The sequence below is a fragment of the Phyllobates terribilis genome, unplaced genomic scaffold, assembly GCF_046119375.1.
Source record: "Phyllobates terribilis strain yellow unplaced genomic scaffold, ASM4611937v1 Scaffold_11__3_contigs__length_659146591, whole genome shotgun sequence".
In the NCBI taxonomy this organism is placed as follows: Eukaryota; Metazoa; Chordata; class Amphibia; order Anura; family Dendrobatidae; genus Phyllobates; species Phyllobates terribilis.
Window position 1 is genome coordinate 99,175,948 of NW_027362771.1, and position 21,399 is coordinate 99,197,346.

At 47.5% G+C, this 21,399-nt stretch overlaps 1 protein-coding gene across 1 annotated transcript in view; it reads left to right on the top strand.

Annotated features, from left to right (window-relative positions):
• Positions 1-2,215: 2,215 nt before the first annotated feature.
• The window catches only part of HK3 (hexokinase 3), a 128,712-nt gene continuing 109,528 nt past the window's right edge, over positions 2,216-21,399 (top strand). The window contains exons 1-2 of the mRNA XM_073651366.1: positions 2,216-2,302; positions 10,061-10,129. Of these exons, the coding sequence (XP_073507467.1) occupies positions 10,097-10,129 (33 nt within the window). The 5' untranslated portion in view covers positions 2,216-2,302; positions 10,061-10,096. The remainder of the gene's footprint in view (positions 2,303-10,060; positions 10,130-21,399) is intronic.

Here is a 21,399-nt window from a genome sequence, read left to right on the forward strand (position 1 = left end):
CTGGGGAGGGGAGCTCTGACCAAGCTCGACCCAGAGAAAAGCACGAGAAACCGGACACCGGAGTCCGTGGTTGTTCGGGTACTGAAGTCCCGGCAACTAAGTGCGGAAGGCAGGAGACTGCAGGTCTCCTGGCCCCACAAAACACCCGGCCGCTCAGCAGCATACTAGAGCCTGGAGCTGCCACGAAGGAGCAACACCTGTAAAAGGCTCAAGGTGCCTGCCATACCGGCTAGGATTTAACGATTGCTCAGGAAAGAGGGCCGCAGCATAGCTTTAGGCAGCAGGGCCAAAGAGGACAACGAAGAAGGAAGGCCTGCAACTCCACCTGGCGAGGTGGATCACCAAATTGCTTCTAGGCCGCCTGTACCTCCATTACCTTCTGTTATCCCGGTCTACACCATCAAACCTCAAGTAAACGTAGAGGAAACCACCATTCTTGTGTCATCTGGTCGTTATCTGCACCCTCAGTCCTGCACCCCAACATCCACAGCCCCTCTACATAAACCGTACCAGCAGCCCTGGGGCCCCGCTCTACCAGTGGTGAGCAAATCCATCCCAGCTGCGTCACCAATGGCCCCAGCGGTCTCTTTCAGCAGTGGCGGCCACCTATAGCTGCATACCACTGGTGGCGTCACAAAACTTTTCCCCTAAACAAACTGTCCTTGCTTTTTAATGACCGCCTAGGGCCCCGGACTGGGTCAAGCCCAAGGAACCGACCGACACGGTGGCGAGTACCCCATGGTCCTAGGGGTTGTCATTATCACAAAATAAAATCTCAGAATATTTTAAGTTTATGATTTTGCGTTGGATTGGGCCACGTTCATACCCATCCTGAGCTGCAGGTTGGGCACCCCAAAAACAATCGGGGCTATCCGATGAGCAGTATGTCTGAACTCGATGATGTACATTAGGGTTAGGAAATAAAACTGGCATGCTGATGAATGAAAAGCGTGCGAAAGTGAACAGAGAGAGAAGAGGCTGCTGGATCTGGGAGATGTTGGAGTTCTAAATAGTTAACGTACATAATCCAAAAGTGGATACCTAATCCAAATTATAATGGAAGCACTCTGTAAGCAAAAGTGAGCATTCTAAAAAAACATTGACAAGGTTTTCTGTGGATTATTGTTTTCCTTCCTATCTTCCCAGCTTTACAGTCTTTTTCTGATCTTTTTACTGATCCTAGACTTTATCTGGGATGTGGGTTTTGTGATAATTGTTTCATTAGGTCTCTTGTAAACGACAATACTGACATTAACATGATAACCATCTGCCAATCCTATCTTAAAATGACCAGTGGTGACATGTGAAATAATCTTTCTTTTCGTGCTGTATCTCAAAGTAGGTAGACTGTCTCCTGAATAAGTGTATGCTAACTACACTACATTGTGATTATCTGGAATGCTCATATCCCAATAATCGCGCAGTGTAAACAGGCTGCCGATTACCTGTCAAACGAACAAGATGCTTGTTCATCAGGTGAAATGATCTTTTCGATTGCTTAAAATCATCTTTCTCTGCAGCAAATTGTCCTTTGTAAATAAGACACATGCTGTTGAAGACAATAATAGCCTATGTGCACAGAACGATCTATTAACAATCGTTCTGTGCGCATCAGAAATGCAGATCTCATTTTCTAGAACTGGCTATTAAATCAGATTATATGTGGCCGAGCTGCGGGCGCTTGCAGGTCTGCCAGTGTAAACAAGTGCTAACTCTTAAACTTAGATTTAACTATGCAAAAACTTTTTAAATGAATATTTCAAGGTAACAATCTAGGTTTCATATATAAAAAGCAAGCGTAATCAAAATAAAGAAATTACTAATGACAACCAATTAGATAACTCCATTTTTCTTCTTGTTTGTGTTAGAAAAACAGAAGATGTAACCTAATTGGCTGTTTTATATGCACTTTCTTAGATGAAATCTCATTTGTTCATGCACTTTTGAGAAAATCATATTAAAAAAAAATGGTATCACTATTTTATACTTCCCTTCCAATGATCTGCAGTAGGTATGACACAGTGACTCATTTAGGTGGACTATTATCCAGTCCTCTAAATCTAGATTCTTTACTGTTCAGCACATATTAGTATAAGTGTGTACACAATCCCTAGGTATTTGGCTTTGTTCCTTATTTTGGTGCCAGGGGTAGGAGTGATCCATTAAAATGTTGGAGGGAGGAGTGATGCATTGTGATACAGAGAGAAGAGGATGGCACAGCACAGAGGGTGTGTATGAGAAAAAAGTATATGATGAAAGAAACTAATCCTGCAAGTATAACTCACATTCCACTTGGCTGTAGGTAGGTATCAGTACTGGAGGATCCTCTCTTCCTCTGCTTTCCAGCTGATGTTTTGTATTACTTACTGCCTAAAACTGTTTATTTTAGTAGGGTGCTTATAAACTGTGGGGTGTTGTGGATTTCACTATTTGTTTTTATTGCACGTGTTATACTTTTAGTTTGTGAACTTGGGAGGATATGAATCTAGCTGTGTATAATTTTTCTAACAGCTGGTTAGCTGTGTCACATGTTTTACAACATTTTATTATTATTATATTATCTTTTTTGCTTCTCAATGTTATTCAATATTTCCTCTTGTTAGGCTCAGTTCATACCACTTCTGTGGTGTTTGTCCGCATATAAACCGCATTGTATATTGCATATTTATTGTACATTAGTAGCATTTTCATTTGCAGCAGTATGATAATGTCAATCATTAGATTCAATTGATCGGTGGGGTTACAGCTATGGTATATACACTGTATACAGCAGGTTTCAGAAAGGCAGTTTTGTCTAGTGTTTGATGTAAGGCTCCTTTTACAAGAAGTTACCAAATATTCTGTATGGTGCAGGAGGTGAACAGAGAAGCATATGGCAAAGGATAATGAAAATCTAGAAGAATACTGCTTGTGACTTCTGTGCATCCAAATGGAAATAATTATAGCATAATATACGTATTGGGATATTCAAAATCTTTAATAAGCCTCTTCAGCTGCAATGCAAGCTTTAAAGGCTTCTGCAATTTTAGGAGATAATGTTCATTCAACTAAGCACAACTGCTGGGAGCTTGTTATGTATGTCTTCTTGTCAAAATTCAGTCCTGATGCTGAAGTATCAGGGAATGGAGCTGCAGACTCAGGGCTTGCTCACATTACACGGCCAAGTGCTAGCAATGTTTTATTGGATACCACTCGGACCAGTATTAAACTATGGGGCAGTGCCGACTAGCGCTTTCTTTCTCATGCCAATTCGGCATGAGAAAACAATCGCAGCATGATGAGATAATCAGACCATGCGCACCCATACAAGTCCAATTGATGCTGGCACTGACAATGGAGAAGATGGAGCTTTGAAGTTGTCCCTCTTCTCCACTCCTGTGATATGATTCTCTTGTGAGAGGGAATCGGATCACACCCAGGTGACACTAGGATCAAACTCTGACAGAGCTTGAGCAGAGTGTCACTTGCATAATCGATCGGATTCTCTCGCATGAGAGAACATACAGCCGCCTGTGTATATAGGATGTGCTGTGTAACTGGCCACCTAAAATACTATAAGGTCAACACACACTTATGTATTGGAGTAGCCAGTGGCCCAATTCATGTTAAAGGGAACCTGGCAGCTGCCTTAACTCCATTAAACCACTACCATATATTTATAGCAACCTTTTCCTGCATTCTAGCAACAACCTATATGTGGCTTATCGATTGCTGAATTAATATAAAATCAACTTTGAAGTTGCAATCGCACTATGCAAACTAGTGGTTGACTAGTCAGGGGATGTGCATTGATTTCCCCAGGTTAGCCCTTTCTCTCAACATGTAAGCACTCCCCTGTGGGTGTGAGCAACATAATTTGCGAGAGCAACATCCCTGCCAGCTCCTTGCTAATCTTGCAATGTTCCCCCTCTCCTTGGGAATGCGCAGCAAAGCCGAGTGTAAGTCCCAAGCTTCATCAATGCACTGCACATTGACAGCCATGGAGGAGCTCTACATTTACCAGCCAAAAATGAAAGGCTTGTCTTAAAGCCCTCATATGCTACTAATGAAACACATGAACCATCAATACTTATATTTAAAATTGAATATACTTATCTTGGCATGCGCAGTGCGCCAATGAAGCTGGGGAAATACACCCAGCTTCATTGCGCATTCCCTGTGAAAGAGAATGTGTAGCACATGCTCGAGATCTCCAAAGTGCTGGCTGTTACATCGCTTTTCCAAATCATATTGCTTATGCCCACAGAGGCGTGCTTACATGATGAAATGGAGGATTAGTCCGCTGAAATTGATCCCCACTCTCCGTTTCCGACTATTCAAGAACTAATCTGCATAGTGCGAACACAGCTTCAAAGTCAATTTTATATTAATTCAGCAATCAATAAGACACAAAAAGGGGCTTGTTAGATTACAGAATTACTTTCTTATAAGTGATAGTGTAGCACCCTGAGGATTCGGCTGCTACAGGGGTATTGCACCTCAAGCCAGAGGTGTGATATTCCACTCCCGGGTAAGGATGGAGTGTGGAACTGAGCTCAGTAGGCTGCATACACTACATACATCCCATTTCCGGGGGACAGATCAACGGTACTCCCACCAGTTTATGTGCAGGTACGATAGTGTCTGTCCCTGGCTGGAGTGGGAGGGGGGTGGAACATCCCAGTAGTGTAGGGGCAGATAGGGGGAGCAGGTTGGGTAATGCTAGGAGCTCATTGGGTGCTGGTCACCTGAGCTCACACATAGAGGGAGTATATAAGGTGGGAACCATCTTAGATCAGGCTCAGACAGGCAGACAGCTACTAGTCAGTCTGTTGTAGAGGGTCAAGCAGTCCTGAAAGAAGAGAGAGAGAGGAGTCAGAAGGACCCAGAGGGGAAGAAGAGGGAACCCCAAGAGCCCAAATACAAGCAACAGGGTGAAGGGTTGGCACAAGGGTACCGGATCCCAAGCTGGTGGAGGGCACTAATCCTCAGCCAGAGACCGGAGGTTGTGGGCAGGATCTGCCACGACCCCCCACTAAATCCACCAGGAAGGCAGACCAAGTATAGGGTCAGGGAACCCAGAGGAGGTGTACCCACCAAGAGACCCGAGGGAGCCGGACATAGGTGGATCCCTGGTGGGGAAGGCCAGAGAAAAGGAACGTCAGAAAGGGAGCTCAGGATCACGCTCCAGAATTACCTGGGGGTTGGCCGAGTCCAGGACCTGGTGGACGCAGCACGGCTCGGGCGGTCACTCAAGGCCGGAGTGACCAGAACAACAGCAGTAAGTAAACACCCTGAACTGCACAGCCCGACTCTAAGTCTTAATACCATCCTCACTGCACCACCACAACCACCACCCTCTACAACTGACCCCCTGAGGCTATACCCCTCCCGTTGGGGGTTATACCACCAGAAGCTGCACACACACCACCAGCCTCAGCGGACCCTTCTGCAGCAGCGGCCGTATTGACCGCAAATCAACGGGTGGCGTAGTCGACACTAAAGAACATCCAGCAACATCTGTAGGACTGCCACACACTGAGCTTGACACCCTGGGCACGGACCGGGTCACCGCCACTCGGAGACTACAACCCCCATCTGATCCGGCTCCGGGTATCCCCCAAACAACACTGGCACAGGGGGCGCGTCAACTTTGGCGTAGTCGGCAGGATCACGTGCCCGCAACCACCGGGTACTGCGTGCCTGAAGAAAAGTTCACCGTTACCTCAAAAAGAAGTCTCCCGCCGGTTCCGGAGGGTCCCCGCCAACGGACCCCATCACAGGTCGTTTCCCGCCGGTTGTCCGCCATTTGCAGCTTTTTCCCGCCATCCATGGAGTTTCCCGCCACTGGGAGACGATTCCCGCCATTTCCAAAGATTTCCCGCCTTGGAAGAGCGGACGCCATTATGGGCGTGCCAGAGGGTGGCAAGAGGCCACCTCCCATCGTGGGCCAGGTCGAAGAATGGCGCCAAAAGCGGAAACCGCGCCCACCAACAGAGACTGTGATGCTGGAAGTGTCCATCAGCGTAAGAGAACTGCCCCTGGAACTGACAATCACAAAGTTGCCCCGGGACCACCCTCAATGTGGGCGGAGACAGAAGAAAAGAACGAAGATGGGTGCAGCCTGGAGGAGTCTGGAGAGAGCGCACCCGGAGACAAGAAGTCTGGAGAGGACTCCGGAGAAGTCGTACCCGAAGATGGAGGGAGAGACAGGCAGCACCGACCCAGTGGTCAGGAGCCTGCTGCAAGCAACAACGCCACTAGGCTTAGTGGAAATCCTAGCACAGCTCCCCCGAGACCGGGAGTGTGCACAGACCGCGCTGGAGGGCCTCGCACGGAGGATGGCCCAGGTGCAGCAAGACACGCTGACGGAGTGGAGCCGTGAGATGGCCCAGCAGACCGGAACCCGTCAGCGGAGCATGCCACCCGAGACGAGGAGACAGACCGCCTCTGAGGATGGTGCAGGAGGAGTGAAGGCCGGAGACGGCGCCGAGAAGGGAGCTGGACAACTGGAGGCAGGTAAAGGGGACGTCTCTACCCCGAGCCGAGAAACCGTGTACCTGTCCCGGCTCCCCGTCGCAGAGCCCGAAATTCCCCCTGCCATGCCCGTCGCTGCATCGTCACCGTGCCAGACTAGGCCTCAAGTAGAAGCCGCGGCCGCGACCCCTGTGACGTCACACGCCTCAACCCTGAGCGCGACCAAACAGGAAATACCAACGGCCTGGTCGCAAGGCCTAGTATCCCCGGGCGCCGCAATTCCAACAGCGCCCCCTACCTCCGCGGAGCCACCGGCCTGGTCGCAGGGCCGAGTAACCCCGGGCGCCGCCGTCCTTACGGTGCCCTTTACCTTTAGGGTGCCCCAAGCCTGGTCGCAAGGCCTGGTCAATCCGGGCGCCGCTTCCATCAACGCGCCCTCAACATCTCGAGTGCCGCACCTGGGCGAAGATCTATTTGCCCAGCACACGTGCCCGGATGGGCAGCCCTTTGTATGGCCCCAGGAGCACTACCAACTGGAACTCCAAAGAGCAAGGCCCCTGTGCGAGCCCCTGATTCCGGCTCCGAAGCCCGTCAGGAGAACCCCGCTCCCGCTAGAAGAAGCACAATTCGAGTGGGACCCCACCGGAGGAGATCTCATGGGGTTCACTCAAGAAACGCGGGCAGCCGCAGCAGAGCGAGTGGAGTGCTGCCGCCAGCAGTTGGCAGACTTCGAGCGAGAACGGAGAGAGAGGCGGGTCCGAGAGCAGCGGCTGCAAGAACAGAGCGCAGGGCAGAAGAGCCGGACCAGGAGGAACCCCCGTGTAGCTCATGGTCCCCGTACCACCGGGACTGTGATTAAATTCAACCTGCAGCATGGGTGGGGCTTCATAAAAGACCATCATACCCCCGGCGACGTCTTTGTAACTCGCAGAGACGTAGAAAGCCATCTGCCGGAGGGACACAGAGGTCGTGACCTGTACGTAGGGGACGAGGTCACGTTCACCCGGCACAAATGTGCCAAAGGACCCTACGCCCTCCATGTGCATCGCCTGACGGAGGAGGAGCTGCGGTGTGAAGAGGAGCAAGAGGATCCGGACGGGTCTGAAGGAGAAGCAGGAGTACGCCGTCATTAAAGTACGGTAAAGAGACTGTACATAGTTACCCGTCAGGGTATATGCCATGCTGCTAACTTAAAATAAGGTCCCCGTTGGGACAAGTGTGAACTGTTCCAGTGTGTCCCATCTCCCCACAGGCTGAGGACTGTGAGCAGCCATCCCTTTTCCCCACTGGCCGAGGACTGAGAGCGGCCATACCTTCCCTTGTATATAGTTGCGCTTTCTAAGGTGCCCCCTACCGGTTTTATAGGAAACTGTTGTTTTTCTTGAAGAGACTGTCGCACTTTTCCCGGTCACAAGTTGCACCGTGGCCGGAGGAACAAGAATGTTATTTATGAAAAGTTTATGCTGATATATATATTGTTTTATATGTTTATGTTTTATGAAAAAAATTTGTATGTTTTGGATGTTTATTCTCTTACAGCCCGAGGACGTGCTGTGATTTACCAGGGGGGAATGTAGCACCCTGAGGATTCGGCTGCTACAGGGGTATTGCACCTCAAGCCAGAGGTGTGATATTCCACTCCCGGGTAAGGATGGAGTGTGGAACTGAGCTCAGTAGGCTGCATACACTACATACATCCCATTTCCGGGGGACAGATCAACGGTACTCCCACCAGTTTATGTGCAGGTACGATAGTGTCTGTCCCTGGCTGGAGTGGGAGGGGGGTGGAACATCCCAGTAGTGTAGGGGCAGATAGGGGGAGCAGTCTGGGTAATGCTAGGAGCTCATTGGGTGCTGGTCACCTGAGCTCACACATAGAGGGAGTATATAAGGTGGGAACCATCTTAGATCAGGGTCAGACAGGCAGACAGCTACTAGTCAGTCTGTTGTAGAGGGTCAAGCAGTCCTGAAAGAAGAGAGAGAGAGGAGTCAGAAGGACCCAGAGGGGAAGAAGAGGGAACCCCAAGAGCCCAAATACAAGCAACAGGGTGAAGGGTTGGCACAAGGGTACCGGATCCCAAGCTGGTGGAGGGCACTAATCCTCAGCCAGAGACCGGAGGTTGTGGGCAGGATCTGCCACGACCCCCCACTAAATCCACCAGGAAGGCAGACCAAGTATAGGGTCAGGGAACCCAGAGGAGGTGTACCCACCAAGAGACCCGAGGGAGCCGGACATAGGTGGATCCCTGGTGGGGAAGGCCAGAGAAAAGGAACGTCAGAAAGGGAGCTCAGGATCACGCTCCAGAATTACCTGGGGGTTGGCCGAGTCCAGGACCTGGTGGACGCAGCACGGCTCGGGCGGTCACTCAAGGCCGGAGTGACCAGAACAACAGCAGTAAGTAAACACCCTGAACTGCACAGCCCGACTCTAAGTCTTAATACCATCCTCACTGCACCACCACAACCACCACCCTCTACAACTGACCCCCTGAGGCTATACCCCTCTCGTTGGGGGTTATACCACCAGAAGCTGCACACACACCACCAGCCTCAGCGGACCCTTCTGCAGCGGCGGCCGTATTGACCGCAAATCAACGGGTGGCGTAGTCGACACTAAAGAACATCCAGCAACCTCTGTAGGACTGCCACACACTGAGCTTGACACCCTGGGCACGGACCGGGTCACCGCCACTCGGAGACTACAACCCCCATCTGATCCGGCTCCGGGTATCCCCCAAACAACACTGGCCCAGGGGGCGCGTCAATAGATCTTGTGTCTCAGTTGTGACAATGGCTTTATAGTATATGCTAGCTGTACATAATTGGTGACTTGATTTGTTCTGTACACTAAGAAAAATATTTTAAATGCTCAGAATGGATAAGAATAATTATCCACCACTTTTATTCCAATACTGCCTGATCTGCCACCAGTGTATACACCCTGTATTGATGACATCATGACATAGGCACGTGTGACTACTGCAACCAATCAATGGCTGAGATGGGTCACCACTGCAGCCAGTGATTGGCTGAGAAGTCATTTCTTGTGCATCAAGAGGGATCAGAAAGTAAAGCCCTGGGGTTGTAACCAGGGACAGGTACGAATGGGAACAGCGGGGGGTCACTTATTCTATTTATCCATTCTATGAAAAAATAAAATTGCAGACAACCTCTTTTTCTGGCAGACTATTATGTTTGGAGATTGTTGTAATCTAGCCAAAAGCAAAAAAAAAATCCTAATACCTGCCTGATAATTTCTTGGCTATATCACCATCCTCTTGTCAATCCCTCATCTCTGGTCCCTGTAGGTGGCTTGTTAATACAATTGTTTCCTTTCAGCTGAAGGTCATGCTAACTCATCTTATTGCTCCATTTCATATATGAAGGCTTTTTTATTATCACTTCCTCTTATGAAGCTGTAGCCATGCCTTGTGATTGTGTGACTTACGGGAACTGCTCTAGGAATTGCAGCCCATGTGATCACTATTTAACAGTTGACACTTATAGTTTGCATAATTTGTGCTATTGCCAATATTTCTTGGTGTATCCTGTTTACACCAGTGACTTTTTCCTGCTCATTCTGCACTGTTTCTTTTTATACTAGAAACATAAAGCTATAGAAAAAACAGAGGCAGGTTCAATGGAGAACGCCCAGCAGTCAGCCTGTGAGGAGGTGAGCACAAATCTATACTCATTGCCTTTAATTCCATACATTTTCACTTTATGTCTTTATCTTTGTGCAAAAAAACAACAACATAGGGACGTGACATATGTCACCATGTCACAAGAACACTTCCCTTTTTTCATGAGATATATATGAGCTATCATTACTATGAGGAAAATGACATAATCAGTTAAAGGGGTTTTCCACTTTCATATAAATAAACATGGGTTTGCCAATTTAAAACCCTTTATTTTTAGCCCCATTTAGGTTCCCTAATGATAAGTTGTCCCCTTCTTTTGATTGGTTTATAATAACCAGAAAGCACAGGTAATCATTTCATAATGAAGACTGAGATTGCAGACTTTGTGCTTTCATTTCTTTTTTTTTTCAACATCTCTGTTTGCTGTTAGGGGTATTCTTCTTTTCTAAATGCTGAAACCGTTCAGAACTCAGACTCTTAGATCTGGGATTTAATCTACCACCTATCATCTGTAAGAAATATTAGGTATGTACAGGTTTTCAGTATCAGAATGCAAACAAGGATCTTGAAAGATTAGGGCTTTAAAATAATATATATTAATATGCAGTAGACATTTTTTTATTCAATGATTTAAGTAGTTAAAGTCATAAACTTAAAGGGAACCTGTCGGCGAGATACACAGCTTCACTGCGCACTCGCGGGGAGCATAGCGCGTGCGCAGTGAAGCTGTATATTTCGCCGCTTCACTGTGCATGGGCTACGATGCTCTGTTCCCCGCGCGTGCGCAGTGAAGCTGCGAACTACACAGCCTCACTGTGCAGGTGCGGGACCCGCGGCCACGCACGTACAAATGCGCATGCGGGCCACAATAATAGCGCTTGCCAGGACCAATGTTCAAATACATGGGCGGCGCCAGCAGTAACTGAATGTGGCGCCGCACATGACTGAATAAGAGAATCACACCCCTATCACTGAATACGAGCAGGTAGGACAAAGTGTATATAAAACATTATAACATGATTATACTACCACCGATTTTAATGAAAAAAGCTTGTTAGTGATGCACATTGCATCACTAGCATCGCTATGGGGGCAGTATACAAAGCAACTAGGATGTGACAGGTTCCCTTTAAACATGAAAACTTAGGAACCAGCAAAATACCTTTCAGATGATAGGTGATAAGTGTCTGATTGCTGGAAGTTTCACTATTCATACACCCTCCGACCACAAGAAAGGGGGATCTAAATGGAACATAAGTCAAGCATGTGTTCTGCTGCTGTATTCAATGTCTAATTATTGATTAGACCACCACTTCAGCGTTTTTTTTTTCAGTGATGGAGTGGTATCACTAGTCTAAATTCCCTGTCTCTAGTCTTATACTTATCAGTCGCCATCTTCAGCTGTTCCCTGCGCCGCTTCAGTCACCTCCAGCAGTTTGTGACCTACTGATTTCTCCAGTGACAACTCAGTGTAAGTGTCATGCAGTGACTTGGGACTGATGGCGCTAACCAAGTCCCTAGAACTAGGGGCGCCATAGTCTTTCCCTGTCCCCGTATTACTCATGAAGGTGAAGACGCCGGGTTCATGTGCCTTGCTATGCTCCTATAGCAACCCTTATCTGTCCCCTCCCCTACACAGGGAGGTGGGAAGCCAAAGTGTATAGGATAACACTAACCAGACAAACAAGGGAAGATGGACAGGATAAATGAAAATAACTATCATACAAAAAAACACTCACCAAACAACAGAGTGGAACACAGGGGAGTTAAAGGAAGGAGAAACCAAATAGGAGATAATGAGGATGTGCACACAAACAAAACTCTAAGCAACAATCTCCTGAACAAATCTCCAAACGCCAACTCCAACCCCGAACTACACCTCCAACTCCTAACTAGGCAGTAAGAACTAACACTGGAAATCCCTAAGTGCCAGAGGAGAGCATATATAGCAGAGGGGAGCGGCCAATGCTGAACAGCTGAGACAATCCAAGTAGGAAAGCTCCAGGAGCTTCAACTGAACTAACCCTTGCCTTCCAGCAAGATAAAAACCTGCAGTTTAATAAGGTGGTGAAGTACTTCTAACCAGTGCAGGAGTTCGTGAAACCAGACACTGCGATCTTCTGGCCCCTCTCTGTCACGGTATCCTCATGACTGTAAGTTTATAAGAGTCAAAACAAGGCCAAAATGAGGCTCTCATAACATTTAGAGCTTGTGACCGTTAGCTCTGACCTCCGTTCAGGCAGACGTTGCATTCACAAGATGGCGCCAGGAAGAGCTAAAGACAGCGACCGGTGAGTATATTACTTGTATCAGGGAACTTAGGTTAGTGGCACCACTCCAGCGCAGCAATAAAAAATTGCGGAAGTGGAGCTTTAATGATTTAATGGAGCTAGTCAATTGATGTTCTTGGATATCTCAGTCAGTCCCCGTAGACTTTGAATTGAAGGGTAGCACTCATGTTGAACTGCCATTCTGTTCATACAGAGGAATAACGGACATAGTATCACCTTTTCAACATGTCACGGTATTTGAAGGCTAACATACGAAGAGATCTTGGACTTTTCTTATCTCTGTTGCAGATGAGGGGGAAAGAGTATAATATAGAGTATAAAATATAGAGGTGGAATTCATTTATACACAGAATATCTATAGAGAGGAATATATTTGTGTTGGAGTACATTATTGCTATTTCTTTAATACTGTAAAGTAATACTTATCTTAGTCAAGGTTGGGGATGGGAGGAGGGATTGTAGAGGGTATTGTATATGCTTACTTATTATTTATAACAACAATGTATTACGTTTTGCCTTGATTTTTAATTGTTTGTCTTGTATACATAATACAATTTTCTACTAATTAAAAGAAAAAAAATTAAAAAAGGAAAAAACATCCATCTGTCAATTGCAGTGATTGCAACATGGAAACGGATTTCTGAAAGACATTTCCATAATAGGAAATAGAAAGGTGTTACTTTAGGACCATTACAACATATGAGGAAGAAGAGAATATCTGTTGTCGTAAATGTCTCAGACCAATTTAATAATCCGTAAAGCCCCCCCATACACGTTAGACTAATTTCGGCGGCACCCACCGATATCCACAGGTTTGGTGGACACTCTAATGTGTATAGGGCATTGGCTAACTAATTGAACTAATTGTTGGGGGAATGTTGATTGGGCATGTCCAATGTCTCATAGAGAACACAGAAGCATTCAGCTGATGAAGTGCTCCTTTGTATGGGACATGGCCAAGAGAGCTGTAGGCCGATTAATTATTCCGATGACAGCCTTCTAATGTGTATAGGGGGCTTTACATTGGTCTTATTGGGCAGAAATTAGCCAAATATCTGTAGCCAGTCTTTAGGGATAAAAAGTTGAGCAGACCTTTAATGTCCATTTACACTGCAAGATTATTGTGAACAAGTGCTCCTAGGAACCCTCGTCCATGATTATCTTGCAGTCTAAGCAGGCTACCAATCATTCAACGAACAAGCGTTTGTGCTGCAAAAAAGAACATTGTTCTCGGCAGCTCATCATCCTGTGTAGACAGGACTAATGCTGCCAAGAACAATGGCAACCTATGCACATTGAATAATCTATTCTAGATCGTTCAGTGTTCATCTGAGCAAGGTTGGCCTGTGTACGCAAGGTAGTAAATCAATAAGCAAACAAGCAACTGATCGCTGATCATTTAGCATCCCAAGTCAAGGGATCATTAAGGCCCCGTCACACTTAGCGACGCTGCAGCGATCCCGACAACGATACGACCTGTCAGGGATCATTGCTGCGTCGCTATGTGGTCGCTGGTGAGCTGTCAAACAGGCAGGCTCACCAACGATCAGGGGAGCAGCGACATCGTGGACAGAATCTTTCCATGATGTCCTGCTCCTGGTTGCCAGCCTGCTGAAGCAGGAGCAGGCTGGTAACCATGGTAAACATCGGGTTACTAGGGGCACACGCGCCCCTAGTAACCCGTTGTTTATCATGGTTACCACTCTGCTACGGTGAGCGGGAGGTTACCGCTCACTTTAGCAGGCTCGTAACCATGATAAACAGCGGGTTACTAAGTGCGCGTGTGCCTCTAGTAACCCGCTGTTTATCATGGTTACCAGCCTGATCGCTGCTCCCGCTGATCACACACAGCGATGTGTGCTGACCAGCGGGAGGGCAATGACCAAAAAAAGGTCCAGGACATTCTGCAGTGATCAGCGACCTCACAGCAGGGGCCTGATCGCTGCAAAGTGTCACACATAGCGACATCGCTGGTGAGGTCGCTGTTGCGTCACCAAAACCGTGACACAGCAGCGATCTCGCTAGCGATCTCGCTATGTGAGACGGGGGCTTTATATATATACAGTTGAAACCAGAAGTTTACATACACTATATAAAAAGACACATATGCATGTTTTTCTCAATATCTCACATGCAATCAGAATAAACCTTTCCCGTTTTAGGTCAATTAGGATTGCGATAATTTTTAATATTTGCCAAATGCCAGAATAATAAGAGAGAGAGAATGTTTTAAGGCATTTGTATTACTTACTTATATACTTAACAAAAAAGTGTGAAACAACTGAAAATATGTCATATTCATCAAGAGAATGTCAAGAGTGTGCAAAGCAGTCATCAAAGCAAAAGGTGGCTGCTTTGAAGAACCTAGAATATAAGACATATTTTCAGTTGTTTCACACTTTTTTGTTAAGTATATAATTCCACATGTGTTAATTCATAGGTTTGATGCCTTCAGTGTGAATGTACAATTTTCATAGTCATGAAAATACAGAAAAATCTTTAAATGAGAAGGTGTGTCCAAACTTTTGGTCTGTACTGTACATATATATATTAGAATACTATCATGTATATATAATTATAGATAAAATCATAAAAAAATATTTTAGTTTATAATGTGAAATCTGGTAGCTTAAAAAAAAAGAATATTAAAAAAGAAAATAAATCAAAAATAGTTAAAAATATCAGAAAATTCAGACTGTGGGGGTTAAAAAAACAAGCAAAATGTAGAGTTCAAGTATAGAACAGTGCATAAACAAAAATGTTTCCTTTTTCCCTTACAACAAAAAATATGCCTTTTGAGAAGTGCATCATACTTATCTACTCTTTTGATAATGAGAACCCCTGCTGCCTCACCAGATGCGCCATCAGCAGAATACAGGCACGGGCATTGTTAAACTGTACTTATGACAGCTTAGTTCATATTATATGGATTCATAATACACTGGCCATAGATGCATAGATAATTCTGTATGTATTATTTTAGTGTTTATGGTAACAAATAATAAAACAAGAAGCATTTTTTTTCATATGTCATCTGAGGCATTTAAAGAGGAGGTTTCACCAGTTTTAGCATGTTAAATTGGCCACATGAGGGTCTGCAGTGCTTAGTAAAACTTAGTTTTAATTTATTAATTTATACTCTCTCATTGCAAAGATATTCGGTTGTAACATTTAGATTATAATTTATGTTATAGTTCAACAGGATGTTACCAGAGATTTGTCTCTGGATGGATCTACTTCTTCCCCTGTATTAGGATCACCAATGATAAGCAGGCAGCATCATACAGGTGAGAAAAGAATATGTCCTCCTCTTCTTACTGATCTCTGCAGCTACTATGCAGAGTTACAGCAGAGCTGAGTTATGAATAATTACAAACCCTTCCAGATCTCATCTCGCAGTGCTGTCAGCTCTCACCCACCCCCACACGGACTGCCATGAGATGAGATCTGGAAGTGTTTGTAATGATACTCAGCTGTGCTGTATCTCTACACACTAGCTGCAGAGATCAGTGAGTAGAGGAGGGCTTGTTCTTTTCTCCCTTGCATGATGCTGCCTTTTTATGATTGGTTTACCTAATGCAGTGGAAGAATTACATTCCCCAAGACAAATCTAAATAAAAATGAGCTATACAGCCACTATTGCATGATGTGGCCAGTGTAACATGGTGGGACTTGGAAAAGGTCCTATTGAAATGGAACTTGACATAAGATTCATGCTATGCATCTTAGATGACTATTTTAAGGCAGATCCATTTGCCCCACTTCCCTAGACTCAGAGGCCAATCACTATAGGACTCTGTCAAGGTACTATCACTCAAAGTGATCAAGACAGGGAAAAGCCATCAATGACTTGCTTTGGACCAGTTATCTCAGACACATATGCCCCTTAAGGAGATGCATTCAGGAATAAGACGCGGCAAATTTATTGAGAGACATACCTCACTTAATTCAGTGCATCTTATTAGTGGTGTGCGCCACACCAGAAATGTTACTCCAGTCAATGACTGAAGAAATATTTCTGATGCTCTGTACGACACCATTTTTAATTAATTTGTCAGGCAGATGTTGCCACACCATGGCTCCTCCCCAGTTCCACCCATTTTAGTGAAGCTGGCCAAAAGTGGAATGAAAACTCCAAAAGTTGCAATTATATTTGAGAAACTTCATGTTGCGCCAAAAAATTGGAACTTTTGAAAGAGTTTTATTCCAGAATTCTGACATAATTGGGGCCATAGTCCTCAGGTTGCTTTACAAAGTATATTTGCTCTGAAACGCTGTACTGTTTCAGCGTACAACACACATGGCTGCATAGTGCCAGTGGTTCGGGCAGCATAAATCAGATGATAGGTTCCCTTTAACAACAAAAAGTTTAATAAACTTGAAGAACACAGAGCTCTCCCAGTAAATAATAGGGATATTAAATTATGTCACGCAGTGCTGCACTGATCCTGAGGAGCAGTAGACATTACGACCATGAATGATATTTGGATCTTTGATATTTGGATTTAATGGTTACAGACAGTGATAAGAATTCTTTCTTGTAACACATTTCTTTTGCAGTCAAATCCCTAAGAGTGTTGTGTGGATTACATTGGGCTTAATCATTAAAATGTTCTGCAGCTTTTTAATATACTTAGTGTTTCATTTTTTCATAATCTACAGGATCTATATATTTTGAATTATGCAGAAATACAATGTATAAATTTGTTTTGCATATATGCATAATATGACACTCATCAGTGGGTCAGTACTACATCTCTGTGAGCATCTGTGTAATGCACACGCCCGGAATGACTGGCGTGTGCGTGTTTATGTAGTGATTCCACTGTGCCATGAACCGGAGAGTGCCTGGAGGGGCGTAACTAAGCATCTGCCCGATCCGACCAAGGTCGCACGACGGCATACGACGCCAGTGCACCAGGGAGGAACCGAGCAGAGGGACCAGGGTCTACTCCTGGTCAGACTCCGGACACGGCTGTTGACCCACACCGGGGAATACAGGAACAGGCAGACTAGAGCGCAGGCTGGGTAGGGTTCAGTACAGACTGGGAGACAAATTCGAAACCGCAGACGCGGTGGACAGGACTGAGCAAAGCGAAACCGCAGACGCGGTGGACAGAGCTGAGCAAAGCGAAACCGCAGACGCGGTGGACAGAGTTGAGCAAAGCGAAACCGCAGACGCGGTGGACAGAGCTGAGCAAAGCGAAACCGCAGACGCGGTGGATAGGGTTGAGCAAAGCGAAACCGCAGACGCGGTGGACAGGGCTGAGCAAAGCGAAACCGCAGACGCGGTGGACAGGGCTGAGCAAAGCGAAACTGCAGACGCGGTGGACAGGGCTGAGCAAAGCGAAACCGCAGACGCGGTGGACAGGGCTGAGCAAAGCGAAACCGCAGCCGCTGTGGACAGGGCTGAGCAAAGCGAAACCGCAGACGCGGTGGACAGGGCTGAGCAAAGCGAAACCGCAGACGCGGTGGACAGGGCTGAGCAAAGCGAAACCGCAGCCGCTGTGGACAGGGCTGAGCAAAGCGAAACCGCAGACACGGTGGACAGGGCTGAGCAAAGCGAAACCGCAGACGCGGTGGACAGGGCTGAGCAAAGCGAAACCGCAGACGCGGTGGACAGGGCTGAGCAAAGCGAAACCGCAGACGCGGTGGACAGGGCTGAGCAAAGCGAAACCGTAGACGCGGTGGACAGGGCAGAGCAAAGCGAAACCGCAGACGCGGTGGACAGGGCAGGGCAAAGCGAAACCGTAGACGCGGTGGACAGGGCAGAGCAAAGCAAAACCGCAGACGCGGTGGACAGGGCAGAGCAAAGCAAAACCGCAGACGCGGTGGACAGGGCAGAGCAAAGCAAAACCGCAGACGCGGTGGACAGGGCAGAGCAAAGCGAAACCGCAGATGTGGTGGACAGGGCTGAGCAAAGCGACACCGCAGACGCGGTGGACAGGGCTGAGCAAAGCGAAACCGCAGACGCGGTGGACAGGGCTGAGCAAAGCGGAACCGCAGACGCAGTGGACAGGGCTGAGCAAAGCGAAACCGCAGACGCGGAGGGGACAGGGCTCTGTTCACACGGAACAGACTAGAAGGGAAAGGCAGAACCAGATACCCACAGGGTTCTTTCAGAGAAGTAGCGAGTGGACCACAAACTCACAAACGGAAGTACAGTGACAACGAGCAGGAGTTAGGTACGAGTTCAGACTCTGCAGAAAAAGGGAAGGTACGGACATAGAGAAAAACAAAACAGGCTAGGAGAGTATTCAGACAAGAACAGACACAGCAGCAAGATACAGGAGCGGGTCTAGGTATGCGGCCCCTAGAAGGCAGAACGAATAGGCAGGAGTGAGTTCACACAGGCCTGGAAATACAGCCTCCGGGATAGGCAGAAGACAACAGGCTAGAAGATAATACAGACAGGACACAGTTCAGACACGGGAACTGATACCGAAGGCAGGAAACATAAACGGGACCTGGCATATCAGTGACCAAAGGCCAACTGACAGAACACAATGCTCAGGCAGGGATTCATTGGAGCAGCTGGGTTAAATACCAGATGACAGACAGCAATAGGCTGAGGACGCACAAGGGGTGTGCCTGCAGCAGGTACAAAAAGCAGGAAGTGATCGGGTGCCGCCCTTAAGCAGCAGACACAGAGGCAAACAGACAGCATGGAGGGAAGCCAGGCCAGCAGACTGGACCGGAGATCAAGTGCGCGCTCTTGTACAGTGGGAGATGGACCACTATGTAAGGACGCTGCCAGGTATGTTACAGTATCCCCCCCCTTACGCCCCCTCTTCTTCAGGCCTGCCAGAATGTTCCGCAGGGAATTTGAGGGCCAATCTTTTACTTCAAGGAGATCACTTCCACTGTCCACCGGAAAAACTGGTCTCCTCTGGGTAGCTAGGATGCTACCTCCTATCCAGCTATCCTCAGCAACAGACGAAACGGGTGAAGTACCAGGAATAGCACACAAGGAAGTCTCTCTCCACTTATTATCAGGTAGCACCCCAGAGGGTTCAGGAGACAACTGGAAGCCCTCCACCGGGTTGGAGGGGTGCAGAGACTCGGGGGTAACCTCTGCTTCGGGGTACATCTTGTCAAGCTCACAGGATGAAATGGGCGAGGTATCAGGTACAAGGTGTAGAAAAGTCACTGTCTCTTTGTTATCAGGTGGTACCCCGGAGGATTCAGGAAACAACTGGGGGTCCTCCGCTGGGTCGGAAGAGTGCAGAGACTCGGGGGTAACCTCTGCTTCGGAGTACACTAGGTCGGACTCACTGGAAGAAGCGGGCGAGGTATCAGGTACCGAGTATAGGAGAGTCTCTGTCCATTAGCTATCAGGTAGCACCCCGAAGGGTTCAGGAGACAACAGGAGGTCCTCCGCCTGGTCGGAGGGGTGTAGAGACTCGGGGATAACCTCTGCTTCGGAGTACACTAGGTCGGACTCACTGGAAGAAGCGGGCGAGGTATCAGGTACCGAGTATAGGAGAGTCTCTGTCCATTCGCTATCAGGTAGCACCCCGAAGGGTTCAGGAGACAACTGGAGGTCCTCCGCCTGGTCGGAAGGGTGTAGAGACTCGGGGATAACCTCTGCTTCGGAGTACACTTGTTCAGACTCACTGGATGAAGCAGCCGAGGTATTAGGTACCGAGTATAGGAGAGTCTCTGTCCATTCGCTATCAGGTAGCACCCCGAAGGGTTCAGGAGACAACTGGAGGTCCTCCGCCTGGTCGGAAGGGTGTAGAGACTCGGGGGTAACCTCTGCTTCGGAGTACACTAGGTCGGACTCACTGGACGAAGCGGGCGAGGTATCAGGTGCAGAGTATAGGAAAGTATCTGTCCATTCGCTACCAGGTAGCACCCCGAAGGGTTCAGGAGACAACTGGAGGTCCTCCTCCTGGTCGGAGGGGTGTAGAGACTCGGGGGTAACCTCTGCTTCGGAGTACCCTTGGACAGGCTCACCGATTAAAGTGGGTGAAGTTTCAGACACCAGGTGCAGAAAGTCCTCCTGTGTGGATTTTGGGTGGGCAGCAGTCTCTTCGGGCAGGAGAACTGGTGCGCTACCCACGCACATTACCCGTCGGGGCTGCTCCGGGATACTGGGAAATGAAGCTTCCACAGGGACTTCAAGATTGGGATCAGGAGGTCTTTGGGAGGACAGACCCTGGCGTGACTGCTTGCCTCTACGCCTAGCACGTCTGGACTGCCTCTTGAGGTTGGGAGAAGTATTCCGGAGAGCGTAGTCATCCTGTGTGGATTCTGGGTGGGCATTAGTCTCATCGGGCAGGAGGACTAGTGCGCTACCCACACACATTACCCATCGGGGCTGCTCCGGGATATTGGGAAGTGAAGCTTCAGCAGGAGCCTCCGGATTAGGGTCATCAAAGACCATTAGAAAGGCCACGAGGAGGGCCTGAAGGTCCAGGAGGATAGGATCCTGTGTTTCCCATAGGGGGTTGATCCATTCCAAGGCATCACCAGCTAGGTTAGACATCATGAATCCCACCTTAACCCGATCGGTGGGAAAATAAAGAGGGTAGAACTTGAAGTATAGCAAGCATTGCTCCACAAATGCACGACTCAGTCTTGGATCCCCATAGTACCATGGCTGATCCACAGGAACAAATGCTGATAGATCCATCTGAACAGGTGCGTAATTCGCCTGGGCCATAGCTAGAGAAAAAAAAAAAATAAATAATTTTTTTTTTTATTTATTTATTTTTTTTAATTAATTTATTTTTAATGCACGTATTCGCTAAAAAACGTCTCAGAGAGCGAAGGCCATGGGGCTCAACGGGAACCATGGCCTGAGCATACTGTAATGCACACGCCCGGACTGACTGGCGTGTGCGTGTTTATGTAGTGATTCCACTGTGCCATGAACCGGAGAGTGCCTGGAGGGGCGTAACTAAGTATCTGCCCGATCCGACCAAGGTCGCACGACGGCATACGACGCCAGTGCACCAGGGAGGAACCGAGCAGAGGGACCAGGGTCTACTCCAGGTCAGAGT